At 28.0% G+C, this 15,446-nt stretch overlaps 1 protein-coding gene across 3 annotated transcripts in view; it reads left to right on the top strand.

The window, feature by feature from the left end:
- LOC105425079 (Kv channel-interacting protein 4) overlaps positions 1–15,446 on the top strand; it is a 33,882-nt gene that overhangs the window by 467 nt on the left and 17,969 nt on the right. For all 3 annotated transcript variants that reach the window (XM_011635634.2, XM_089085294.1, XM_089085295.1), the window contains exons 2-4: positions 793–1,122; positions 7,448–7,636; positions 13,218–13,291. In XM_011635634.2, the coding sequence (XP_011633936.2) occupies positions 793–1,122; positions 7,448–7,636; positions 13,218–13,291 (593 nt within the window). The remainder of the gene's footprint in view (positions 1–792; positions 1,123–7,447; positions 7,637–13,217; positions 13,292–15,446) is intronic.

Genomic DNA, 15,446 nt, shown 5'->3' with positions numbered 1-15,446 from the left:
TGCTAATTAAAATTAATTTAAAACATTAATTTATTAATATCGTATAAAATAAAATACAGTAATCTTCTTTTTATAATATATGTAATACTTTTTTGTTTTTTTTTTTTTTGATGTTTTTAACTTTTTAATTGAATAAGTTTTAATTAAACGTTATTAAATTAGGAAATAGAAAGAGTTATATCTGAGTAAAGTCATATTATAATAAATAATCAGTTTAAACGATAATATTAGCATTATTATTTGTAATATTTGTATATTTTTTAAACATAATAATGTTATAGTGAATAATTCATTGTTTCTTTTATTGGATTTATCCTTAAGAATTCAAAATTCTCCAAGTCCTAGTTAATTGTAAAATATGACGCGTAAAATATGATATATACCCGTGTTATATATTTAAAGTAAATGGCACCCTTGAGAACATCTATATATTACGTCATAACACTATCTCGTCATTTCATTAATCACAGCATAAATTCTTCGAACGCGAAAGTCGTAACTCGATTAAGAACTGAATAGTTCTAATTTATGAACTTATACTTTTTTTAAAAAGTAATTTAAGCAGCTTATTCAAATGATCAAATTATAAAAAAGAAAACTAACATATTTTAAGCCATAACAATGAAATTTGAATTTGTTTACCACACGAATTATTTTGAGGATTGGATGAACAATGAGCAATACTAAATGGAATATTCGATCATCTTAATATTGACCGATTCTTCGTTTATATAAAATACCTATGGACTGCTAAGTAAAGGCATCGAAATCTTAAACTGTAAACTCTCGAAGGCAGTGGCACTGTTTGGGGTCGCGGAAGTCGTGGACGCGGCAAAAGTTGCGGGGGCGGCGCGAACCTCTTTGGTTCTGGCGTCGCCCCCGCGAATTACGCACCAGGACTGCAGGGCGTTGCGCCTGGGCTGCGGGAGGTCGTGAACATCCTCGGCGAGAGAAATCAAGCTGGCACCCTGACGGGCGTAGGCCCGCCACCGGGAACGCTGGATAACGACAGCACATGCGACGAAGAGGAGGGAACTTCCACCAAGAGACCACCAAGGCCTCTCTACAGGAGGTTAATCAACTACGTGAGGCAAGCCTGGACCGGCGTCAAGTTCGCCTTAGGTATATTTGTTCCAGATTTATCGATGTAGAAATCATTGCTACTCTTTGTGTCGTAAATAAATCTTTTATTGAATATTTTTTTCGGCTCATAAAGACTAAAGATTCGACTTTAAAATAAATACATTTGTTCAAAGAATCATTAATTAAATAAAAAAAATATTTATTTGAAAATGAAATTTATAGATAAATAATAAAAGATAAAACTGTATACTTAATATATGTTACATCATTTGTGTCCTTTTCTTATGGAAAATTGAAGTAATATAATCTTCAATATGATAACGAGATGAATTAAAAAGATATCTAATAAATTTGTTCAATTATATACTTTAATTCTAAGTTGTTTTTTATGTTTTTATAAATAAAAATATTACATACAAAATTATTAATATGAATGACATATGTGTATATTTGGCAATTATAAATTTATGAAACAACTACGTATAAAAATAATAAATGGTAAAAATGCTATGTTGAAACAAGCGACTTTTCTCTTTTCCAATATTCAAGACTCAAGGAATCATATGGGAATAACATTTTATGTTATATAAACCTGGGATGTATTCGATAAGCCGACGTCGGTATATTTTGCTGTTTTCTATTGGACAACCAATAAAAAAGTGACTTGCATGCTTGTTTATGAAATGTGAAGACCTCCAGGGTTTTTCTGAAATGCTTTAATATGAATGACATATGTGTATATTTGGCAGTTAAATTTATAACTGCCAACACGACATGCTGCTCACATGTTTTATTGGCCATCTATGTTGCATGATACTTGCAACTACATAGTTTGCTTGCTTTCTCATTAAACCACATTGTTTTTGTGACCAACTTTATTTCGATCTGCCAATAAACTAAAGCAACTTGACAACTTTGTATTGAAAAGTTTGTTAGATTTGATCAATTTTTATATTAATAATACATATCTATTATAAAATATTTTACAAGTTTTAATAATATTACGTATATTAAAATATAGTTTATACATTTAAACGTATAAATTCCATGCGTACATAAATGAGAATTTCTCAATAAGTTGCAATTTATTTTCAAAATAATATCTTCAATTTATCTTCATATTCAACATAATTTAAATAATAAAATACAATACACATACACACACACACACACACACACACACACACACACACACACACACACACACACACACACACACACACACACAATTTAGCAAGTTTTTATACTCATATAAAAATGTTGTGCATAATCATTTATTATGCATATAAAATAGTAAAAATTTTTAATATACAAATGGAAAATTAACTTTATATTATGTCAACTTTACTGCGTAAAATTTTAGAATATATATTTAGAAAATGAAAATCCTTTGTTTTTATATCTTTAGTTTTCGTATATTAATTAATATCTATTTGAATATCAAAAATCAATCTGATAACTTGAGAACAAGATATCACTCAAGAAGAGTAAAGTAAACAATATTATTAATTTGACTGATAATTATCAAACAATTATACTGATGTTACTATATATGGAGAATAGCTTTATGGTCAGCTTATGCTATTGTTTCACGTAGTCGCCAAAGGCGTACTTTCATCACGCAATATTCCGGAGACTGTTGGAATATCCACGCAACGGAATATCCTGGGGATTCGAGGTCTCCAACTTCATGAAAATTCATACAGTTCAGGTGCGGTTTCATCCGCAAATTATATTTTCACAAACAAATTTATGAGAGAAATATCTGGAACCAACATCGTCATCCATGCGACGTATCAGTATGAAGGACGGTGAAATATCGTTAGCAAACGCTTGCTCCTACACTTGTTATCTGTTGGTTGCTCTTAACCATAAATACTCAATTTTATTCGAATAACAAATTTATTCGAGCTTATAAGAATTTCTTATAAGAATCAATTTTTTATTTATTAATATTGTATAAGATATATTTATTCATATTAATTTTGATACATTTATATTTATAAGTGTGATATTATGCCAATGCTATATTTATTTAGTCTGGATACAAACATAGTCAAGTATGAAGCGCATATATGTTTTAGATAATACTCAACTTCGTTTTAATTGAAGTTTTGTTCGTTGCATTTGAATGAAATAAAATAAAATATATTGCAGCAACAAAACAGTGAAACGATGAAATGGTTGCACGACATAAAATGATCATACTCATATATATATATATATATATATATATATATATATATTTAAAAAATTTATTAAATTTTGATCAGCAATAATAATATTTAAAAAATAATTTTTTTATTTAACAGATATTATTTATTACAGCTGCATATTAATAACATGAATGTGTATAATAATTCAATTTCTGCTTGATGTAATCACATTTTCTTTTTTATTTGATTATTTTAAAAGAAACAAGATTTTATGCGAGACATTGTAAATTAATTTGATTATGCAAAACTCTATCTCTCCTAACGTGAAAAGCCGGAATATTGGAATAATCTACAATTATACATTTTTTATAAATTCTAGTGTATAAGGATAAAACGAAAGAATTAAAAATCTTTATAGATAGCGAGATAGCTTATTAGCAATATTTAAAGCATAGTCAAAAGAATAGCATAATTATAATTTCTTGGTATATTTATTTTAAATCCCAATTAATTTCTAAGTCACTTAAGATTATAAATTATTAAGAAAATACATATATAAAAGCATTTCTCGGTTTCTCTGAAATCATTTATAAATAGCCGAATATCCTTATCCAATTTGCCAGAGTATAATAAATTCCTGCGGAATCCCCGTCGATGAACGCATTGACGGAAACTCCAATAGTTCAGCTTTTCATCAAGAAACAGAGACTGATGTACACGCTGCCTATCCGACGGCAACGGATGCATTCCATGAGGAATGCCTTTCATCTCCTGCACAGATCCAATATCTCGAAAGAGGTACCATCGAAGTCCACAATTTGGTCTTCATCTCTCCTAGACCATCATCTGGAATGAGACGTAGGGTAGAACGGATGTTGCCTCGCCGTTGACCCTATTTACGCTCGGTCAAACCGACCCTTTGCTTAAAGAGTATATGACACGAAAGAGCAGAGAAGTACGGAAACAATTTCGTCTAGATTTGATATTTCTTTATTTTTGTGATCTTCGTGATATGCTATTTTTATAAAAAAGCGTTGAAATAATATTAAGAATTTTATGTCAGATATGATAAAAAACTAGAATCTTAGTTTCTCTAATATTAGATTGAAAATTACTATTATAATTATATCCTATATTGTATAGAATAATGTTTATTGTTATTAATAATTACGAGACATGATCAATTATGAAAAATGTAATTGTTACCTAACAATTTATATTATAAATTTTTCTAATTGATAAATATTTGTTAAATGTTGTTAAATGTTGTTATTAAAAACATTAATAATGATTCTGTAAAAATTTCCAAAAAATTCTCTACAATAATGTGAGCGTATTATTTTTAACTAAGAATATTGAAAGTTATAAACTCCCGAAAATTACTAAAGTTGTAACATAAATGATTCTTTCTCCTCGAGCGTTGTTCATCTTACGAAAGAATTTCGCGCCAATTTTCGGCTTGTCTTGTTTTTGTCTTTCATTTTCTGTGTTACATTTGTCTCTAGATCGAATTTAAGGAATTCAGTGCTGTCGGAGCAAGACGATTCAATTTAAAATCCAACACTGAATTACTCTCTTGCCATTCACCGTAACCTCTCCTGTGAAAAACATATATACATATAACGTAAGCTCCCATGTATATATAACAGCATTGCAAAAATATCTCTCTTCCCGCCCTGATCTTCTATGCTGTATGAAGCAGGATATCGTATGCACGATTTCGATTTCCACTGTGCACTTCTGCACGCGGCAGTGTTCCACCATGTGGAAGGGATTTATTGCGAAATCACTTCATTCAAGTCGCTTATGTTGGTTGAAAAATAACGAAAATTCATTTTTAATTTAAAAATACAATGCAAAATATTGTTATCGCATAAAGTCTAACAACGTTTTTCCAATATAATTGCAAAACATATTTATTTTTTAAATCTCTAAATTCTATTTAAATGTTTTAACAATTAACTGATTAAAGAGATTATTTAAACAATATAAGATACTTTATTCTTTCTTCTTTCTAATTTTTTGTTAATATTTTTCCTCAGAAAATTGAAATGAAAGAAAAGTATTAAATTGTTTATTATTCAAATACATATAATTGCTTATATATTTTTCGAGAAAGTAACACATCAAGTAAAACATCTTACTACAGTTGATATATTATATTGATTTCAATATGAAAACCATGTTAAATTTGTATTTTTTTTTAAATAAGTAGCTTATATATTATATGTGCAACGTTCTTTCAATACAAAGTCTTGTAAATGTATATTTCTAGAATTTTAATATTGGGAAAAATGTATATATATACTATTTTATTCTCCTGCACATATATACTGTTTTCATTTATCAAAGGATTCATGCGCATTTTTTCTTTTTCATCCACCTAGACAAATAACTTACATCTAAATCTTTTATCTAGATTTTTTTTATAATAAAATAAAGAAGGAATACTCTTTCACATACACTTTACATTCTATTAATGCAATCCTCCAATAACAGCAATATTTGCGGAATACAATTTGCAAATCTGTCATATGTTGCTACGATTGCCAGGTTGCAACAAGGGATTCGAAAATTCACCTCATCTTTGATCTCACGACATCGCGACGTTGAATGAAATCTTATAAATGTTGCATGAGTCACATATAGAATGGATGGCTTTCAAACTACAAGAAAGAGCAATTTTTACAAAATCTCGTCGAGCACATTGTGCTTGCTCGCATTTCGCCCTAGTATTGGTCTCATAAACGCTGTGCTTTACTGTTGTACTAAAGGTCGTTCCACATTCAGGTTTCTTAAAAGTTCGACGACCTTTTTCTGGATAAAAAGGACTATCTCTCACGGGAAATACAGTGCAATAATGCAGCATCGCCACTCACATTTTTTATAATACTTTATAAATTACGATACATTCCAGATTTTGCAAGTTATCACGTTTTTCGATATTTCTATAGACTCTATATTTAAACAAAAAAAATCAAACAATTATTGCTATATTGTAGCCAAAATTCTAATACAACATATTATGAAATTTTCAAATTTACTTTCATATAATAAAATACTTATTTAATGTTTTAAAAATTAATTTTTTCTCAAAATTAATTTTATATAAATTAATTTTTATATAAATTAATAAAAAGTTAAAGCTGAAGTTACTTAAACTTTATTAAAGACTTTATTAAAATCTCTAGTTTTTATATATTTGTAGCATATACAATAAAATTCGACATATTTCTGAAATAATGTATTTTTTATAATTTATAATAAAATTTATTTATAAATTTATAATAAACATAATTATAATTTTAAAATTTATTCTACATAAAAGTATATCTTTTATATTAGAAATATAACAAAAATCAATCAACTACAAAAGCCTGAGAATCAATGATGGAATTCAAAACTTCCGTGTGATGTAACAGAAACTGCAGACGATTGCAATATCACACGAGAGTTTGAATCTTGCAATTCAATCTCAGATTTCTATTCGCAACTGCAATGTGTCGTCGAATCCGGGCTTTATATACCCACATCGACTGATCATACATTTTTGAAAAAAAAAGAAGATTAGAATCGAAATAGTAGCAGGAAAGTAATGTCAAGTTTTATCGGATCCTGGTGTGACAATAACGTCGAAAATATACACATCAGTATAGGATGCTTTTTTTCTAATTTCACGTTACTTAATTCTGTATTTAACAGGAATATTGCAAAGCATATACAGTTTATTTTATATATATTTTATATATTTAAATGTTTATAATATAGATTAATAATAATTAATTTATACTTAACTTCAAGAATCTTTAGAAGGTATTAAATATTTTTTAATATAATAATTTTTTAATATTCTTAATTAAAAATAATTAAGAAGAAAGAAGAAAATAATTAATTTTTTTTGTACCTTAATAATTTAAAAAATTAACAAAAAAATATTGTCGTTTAGAAAATGTATTTATATCTTGAAAAACAATGTAGATTTTTCATATTTAATATTATATTTTTTTCAACTTTTAAATATCACACCAATAGTTGTGCTACTTCTATCAGATCCAAAAGATCTTGATAAAATGTAGCATTCTATCTCAAGCTTTCAATAAAGTTCTTTAATCTTGTTAAAGCTTCCAGTCCGACAGATTCGCGATATATGAACGGAATTTACCGATTCCTTTTTCACGATTAACAGGGGTTCTGCTTTTATTTCGCAGACTCGGAATACGAGGAAGAACAAACACCAAGATACAGGCCAGACTCTTTAGCAAGTCTTTGTCGAGCGACCAGATTCACAGAGGCCGAACTGAAGAGAATATATCGTGGCTTCAAGGCTGAATGTCCTACGGGAGTTGTCAGGGAGGATACTTTCAAGTGCATCTATTCGCAGTTCTTTCCTCAAGGAGGTGAGATCAAATTTCAAATATAATAATATTTTAGACTACTAATTGCTAAAAATAATATTATACAAATTAATAGAAATCGTTTAACCGCATAATAATATAAAATTATTAAACTGTTAAATATGTTTTTCTGTTTTCTATTTTTAATTACTAAAAAAATTATTAAAGCGAGGTTGTTATTACATGTATTATACATTTTAAATCTTCAAAAAATAACACAATTTCATATGGTATTTTTATATGATATGCAAGTATATCTGTATAGGGCAGCTGAATGGAATTTTTTTCCTACAAAAATGTGAAGAGATATATTATATACTGTATCATACAAAATATTATAGTAAAATGTATTATTATAGTAAAATTTATTTTACAAAGTATTATAGTAAAATTTTTTACAATGTAACTAAATATTTTAACAAAAAGTACACATATTTTAAAGTATACATATTTCTACTTTAAAAATATTAATAGAAGATATTAATAGAAAATATTAATAGAAATATTAATAGAATTTTGAGAAGATTTGAACAACTTTTATCTTAAAAAACATATGTATAATATTTATTACTCATACATTTATTGTAGTTATTATAATATAGAATATAATGTTGGGAAAGAAAAAGAGAAAGAGAGAGAAAGAGAGAGAGAACATTTATAATTACAAAGATATTGCTATTAAATTCATTATATATTATATATTTTTATTGTATAGAAAACTAGTTCAAAATATACAAATAACAAATACAAATATATAAAACTTCTATTGCAATAGAAAAAATAATTAACAAAAATAGAATTCTTCTAAGTTTTTTCTTTTATTCTTTCAAAATACATGGTCTTTAACAAACAGAAAGAGATTTTCTCCAACGATGCGGAAGAATTTCCCGAAAATCAAAGAGATATTTTTATTTTACCAAAAGAACAATGATAGATATAGCGTCTAGTTTATTTATTCGCAGCGCATTTATTCGCATTTAAAGTTTCTCGTTGCGACGATAGCATCGGGGATGCGTCGAAAAGCATCAACATGAAGAGGGAAAGAGAACAATCCAACAACCAGGATAACTGCGGCCCTTGCTGAACGCGGTTGCAGTAGCCATGGTAACGAACTCCCCAGATCAAAGTGGCACTGCGTTTCAAATGTTCGCTTTTATCCATTCGTGTGAGAGATATGGTTATCCATGACTACGCGCGTTCCGCGCATTAACGCGATGAAATTCACAAATTTCGGAAATTACGTCCATTGCGCGTCGCGTTTTAACTTAAAATCAATTAACTTCGTCATGATGGGGACATCATCAAGTATTTTACGACTAAATATTCGTTGCAGATTCTTTCACGATTGGATTGGAATTTGCTTGTTTAATTAAGAGAGAATGATTTATTGTCATATGATAACTTTTATATTAGACTAATATTCTTCTATTTCTTACAAAAATTAAAAATTAATTTAGTGTAATATATTCTACAAAATGAAAATAGATCAGAAGCATTCTTAAGTATTCAAAGAATTATTCAAAGAATGTGTATAAGACTTAAAACTTTCTACTATCTACGATCTTCTCGCTGGAAGTTTTGTATCTGCAGGCACAGTGTCGCATTGATACTATGATTTGTTTGCCGCCTGACGTAAAAGAAGGGTCAAACGCAAATTTACGAGCGATCGAGCCCAAAATCCTTGATAAAAGATCTCCTGCACCGAATAGACGATGGCTTAGGCATCCGTCTATCTTCAATGCCTACTATTTTACAATTTACAGCAATTTACGTTCTTCTTTATTGAGAAACATGTATACTATGTGCCAACAGGGGAAATAAATATTATCCAAAATTTTTTTAAGAGAATATACAAGTATTTTTTCAAAAGTATTACATCATTTTAATGACGAATGTTTTGCGTTTACACAAACAATTTTTTACTTTACAAAAGGAAAAAATACCTAATTAACATTTCCATCTCTTTTAAATTATAGACGAAACATATTCCTGGTTCATTTATTTTTTATTAATTAAGAACAAATTGAGCAATTGAATAAGTAAAGACAGCAAGAAACAATAGTGTGTTCGTTAAATTAAGAGTTTTAATTAGACGCCTATTCGTAATGTGGCTTTAAATAGTTTGCTCACTTTTTACTCACACTTTTATGAGTCATATGTGTTATGCTTTCGTTTTAAAGAGAAAAAGTAATTCTATATTTTATTATGTATATGAGAAATATAAATCAAAATATTTCAAAGAGTTTCAAATCATGTTTCAAAAAATATGAAAATTTCATAAAAATATATTATTTGTTTGTAGTGAATTTATAATGCACTTTCTATAATCGATATCATTTGAAATATTTAATTATAAAAATAATTATAAAAATTGCTATAATGAATATTTAATAAGAGTTTCCTTTCCTTAGTGACAATGTCTCTTATCAGGAGTAGACATGTTTATACTTATCTAAAACCCTTTCGGCAAAATCCAAGAGGGTAGTCGAAATTCGCGCGTGCAGTTCAGCACAAGAAATTTATACCTCTGATACCTCGAATACGGGACCGATGCAATAAAGGAACATTACGGAGATCTGTCTCGACAGTCAAAAGTCGAATGGGAGAATTATGGCATCGCGATAAATCTTATTCGACCGAGATAACGATTCACGATTCGTATTCAAACAGAAGCAGAGCAATTCGCTTGCTTCCTGTGCTTGCTTGCTATGTTTTCAAAGTTGTACTTCTCTTATTTACTTCAAATCTGTATAACTGTATACGCATCCTGAAATGTAGAAGACATCTATATATATATATATATATATATATATATATATATATATATATAGGGAGAGAGAGAGAGAGAGAGAGAGAGAGAGAGAGAGAGAGAAAAATATCTGAAAACTTGGAATATAATTTCATTATATTTAATAACATGATTGTTTCTACTTTTCTCTATGTTTATATATAAGATATTCTCGTGATAATACATTTGGAAAATTTGAAGCACATTACATATTGTCTGAAAGATATTACTTTATCTTGTGCTCAAACCTGTATTCCTTTATACAATGTGCATGCTGAATTTGTACATACACACACACACACACATATATATATATATATATATATATATATATATATATATATGACTTCTATGACTATATATATATATATATATATGACTTATATATATGACTTTCACACCTTGAGTCATATATATATATATATATATATATGAGACTCAAGGTGTGAAATACATGACCCTTCACCTGCAGATTGCAACTTTGCAATTCTCCGAGGACATTCCAATAGTGATTGTGTGCGCGGATTACAACTATGGTTTATCTTCCTTAATAGCGTGGCATGTAACAGAAAATCCTAGTTTCCATATATCTTAAAAAGATATATGCAAAGTTTAATTATACTTAATTATAATGTTTTTGTTATATGAATGAAATATATTTAATTAACAATTCAGTTTATAACATTGCTTATTAAACTATAATTGTTTATATTACAAAAAATTAAATTGAATAAATTTAGAAGAAAATACAAACGGTGTTATTTAAATATTTTTTGAGAGAAGCAAAATTATATTGTACAGCAATCAAATACAGAATACAAATTTTTATATAACGAACTTATATGATGTATCAGATGTTTTGTACACATGTCAAAGTATACATACTTACCTTCAATACACTTTAGAAGAGTTATAAATTGCAAACACTTTCAAGAGAAGAAAATTGATTTTCGAATTTCGCTACGAGTGAATACGTCTTCCATGAGCACGTAGTTCAGAAATGTTATCAAACTTAGACAAGTTAATACACTTTATGTCCAGGTCTTTCGCGATAAGCTCTTGATGACGTAGTTGTAATACGTCTGAAATATAATGGGAACAACTACAAATTTTCAAATGAACTCTTTTGATGTAAAGTCAGAAACCAAAGTTCTCTCAAATGAAGAAATTAGAATTGGGCATTTACCATTGCTATTCTGAAATATATTTTGTAAGTAGCAGATCGATGCTGTCACTCTCTTTCTTTGGTCTCGTCGATACTCGCGAGCCGACGCCGCTTTGGAGATTTCTGCTGGTGGCAGCTTTTACTTAACTTTTCGTTTTCGTTGTTATTGCGAGCCGTCGCTGACACCAGAATCTTTTGATTTACCGATTTTTGTTACCTAGCAATCGATTTCGTCGACGGTTACCGGAATGAAAAGATCGGCACGGACGAGTTGTTCAGTTCCAGTCCAGCCATCGAACGCGTTAAAGTTCCATATTGTATGAATAAAGTTTTGTTGCTTATTACGAGTGCGTAGAATTATTTCGGCATCCCCTTATATATTATAAAACGTTTCTTGATAGCTATTCTTTAAATTACAAGTTTTTGGTGGTAACAATTAAGAAATATAGATTTTTAAATCCATAATTAAGAATTATTTTTTTTAACTGCTGCATATATGTTCATATATGTATTTAAATCAATATGGATAAGATTAATGTTTTAAAAAATAATATTTTTTGCTTAATTCTTTCATTTCAAAATTATTATATATAATATTATTATATATAATTTTTATTATATGATCTTATTTGGAATAGAAAAAGAGGTGCATAGCATAGATATATATGGTATGATAATTTCTGACCCGTATAAATCTCTGTTTTAAATTTGAAGTATTCGCGTTATTTCGACTGGAAGTTATTAACACACACCGATGGATATTCAGTTTACGAGCCATCTATAGATTCGACGGTTTCCCTAGATTTTCGTATAAATCCATTGCACATCTATTGGAATATACATACATATCTATTGGATATAGATTGAAACGCTTTTATATCAGCGGTTTCTGTTTTCCAGCAATATTAATATCTGCAAGTATGCTAATTTTAATAAAATCAAATTAATGATAAAATATTTCTTGTTCGTATTTCTGATGACAAGTCTATTTTTATGAGAAGTTAGTTATTTTCAAATCCGTTTTCTTAAATCAAATTCCATTAAATTATTTCAATGTTTAATTTGAAACTATCTTTATATATTTTATAATTTATAGCTTATTGTAACATAAGAGAATTTACAAGGAAACATTTGAAAGATTTGATGCCTCTTCGATTTTGATGAGATTTAATATGTTATATTCTAGACCATATTACCCGTCTATGCGTATGAACATATATATAAAAATACATGTTTCTTATTTTAAATATTAAAAGTTTATCAAAATCGGAAAAAGACATTTCTGTGCATTTCCTTGTCAATTATTTCTAGTAATAATTGCACACAAGTAATTGTTTATATGGAATTAACACTTCATGTGTCAATAATATACATTATCACAGTGTGTATATTATCATACAATGACTGCATTAATATAGAGACTTTTCAAATATTATACCTGTTTGTGTTTGCATATAAATTTGATTATTGTTATTATTATATTACATACATAAACTTAATTATTAATAGATTATAATGATTTTTTTTCACATAATTGTCATTTTGACAAAAATAAAACAAATATGTAAATACATAATAAAATATGTAAACATAGATATAGAAATAACTTAAATACTTGTTTTTTTTTGTAGCCAATACAAGCCAGTACGCGCATTACGTTTTTAATACTTTGGATCAGGATCACAGCGGGCTTCTCAGTTTCGAGGTGAGTCTATACATTGTATTTATCAAATTTAATCATTTACTAATGAAATTTAATAAGATAATCATATATCGTTATGCTGCACATTGTATGACTATATGTATCTCATAGCTTTGCAACGCAAAGTGATAGTTGATCTTTTTTTCTGCATAACTTGCTTTTTCCTTTGTTCTCTGAGACCGTTTTGCATATTACTTTGAAAGTTGTTAGCATGCATAAAATCGCTATCAATCTCACACTCTATATTTAACTCTGCAGGTCAATGTAATGCAAATTAATATTATAGTTTATGAAGCAAGACGTATATCACAATATATCTCTTTTAAAAAACACGCTATGAAAACTGCAGAATATTATTAATTGTCTTAGGCATTTATCCTTCCCAAAAATTGTATGATTAGTTAGAAATATTTATTATATAAACATCTTAGTCTTTTCCTATCTCAAAAACTGATAGTAAAACTGACCTCTTAAAAAAAAGATTTTATTATTAATATTTAGATTATGATTTTTATATTTTTCAGACATATTTATAATATTTAAAAAATAAATAATATTTAAAAATGTAGAAAAGAAAAGATATTTTGTTCAATACTTTGCAGTCGGAATCATATTATCTATTTTATTTATAAAAAATAATTGAATTGCACAATATGATTTAATTATATCTCATTTATGACTACAAAAGTAATTAACTATGTAATATAACGACTAGAAATTATTAGTAATATAATTAATCTCTTTAATTAACAAATGTATAAATATAGCTAAATATATACATAACTAAAACTTTAATACACGTCATATTTTAAGTAAATATTGATCGCAGACGAAGTTAATTAGATGTAACATGAGATGTAACATGAGCATCCAGCATCACATATTTAATTGAGTTGACGAAGTGGCAGTTTAATCATTCGCCATTAATCGATTTCAAGTGCTAAAATCAATTTGCCGATGAGTACAGTGAATTTATTGAAGAAACTTTTTGAAAAATAATAAGCTAAGAAAGAGGTAGAGAGATAGAAATATTCGTAGAAAAGGAAGAGGGAGAGAGAGAAATAATTACTAGATAATGCATTTGTTTTCCAAGTTATTGAAATAGAATTGTGTATTGTGTAACTGAAACTGTGCCTCTATTTCCGCAGAAAATTATTAGATTTAATATAAACCTTTTGTTTCCTTTTCTCTTACACGTAATAAGATTCCCACATTAACCTTTGATATTCAGCCGCTTAATTAAGTTATCCCATTGGAATCTCTGTTGGTGAACGTGTTCCCCATTGAGCGGTATGCGACAAACTTTCAGTATAGTTTTCATCAGTGTCAGGAGACTAACGATGAAAAGTTAGCACAAATATATTTACAAACTGCACACAAGTTGTTATCATGTGCTTTGATCTCGATCTAATTTTCACGTCAACAGTGGAATCATAAATTCAGAAGCAAATTTTATACGAAAGACTAAAGAAATATTATTTTCTAAAATTTTCGTTTTAGATAAGTAACAAATACGAAACTGCATCTGCTAATTTAAATTACATTTACATTTTTGTAATTCGAGAAATATTATAGTTTTGTTATTTCTATTTTATAATATAAAATTTTATATTTTATAATATATATATACACATACATCTTACTTTTCAAGTTTTTGAATTTTATTTGTATTGTTGACATATAAAAGCTTCTATTACGACTTGAATTGCATTATATGTTCACACTCTAAGGTCTGTAAACGCGTGAAAGAAGGATTACTATTCCTCTTTTCTCGAGATAATACTTTACTAGAGTGCACTCGCTCTCGACGTGTGGGAAACAGGACCTCCTCCATTTTTGAGGTTTCTTCGGCTTTCCCTTATTCTTTCTCTCTGTCCACTTATCACTCTTTTTGAACGCTGACGAAAAATCCGACCATAAGATTTTATTTCACATTAAAAAATGCATGTGTATTTTTATCGGCAAAATTGTTATTATGAAACATGAACGCATATTAAATAAAATCCATCTATTTTTATATAAGACGGTTACTTAATAATTATAATCAATTACATATATTTTATTCTAGACTTACATGAATTAATGCAATATTTTTCAAAGTACAAATTTAATAAAATTTAAATATAATATAATATATAATAAATTAAATAAAGTTATA

The sequence above is a fragment of the Pogonomyrmex barbatus genome, unplaced genomic scaffold, assembly GCF_055798465.1.
Source record: "Pogonomyrmex barbatus isolate J1 unplaced genomic scaffold, ASM5579846v1 scaffold1, whole genome shotgun sequence".
NCBI classification, from domain to species: Eukaryota; Metazoa; Arthropoda; class Insecta; order Hymenoptera; family Formicidae; genus Pogonomyrmex; species Pogonomyrmex barbatus.
This window is presented reverse-complemented; position numbering and strand designations above follow the sequence as displayed.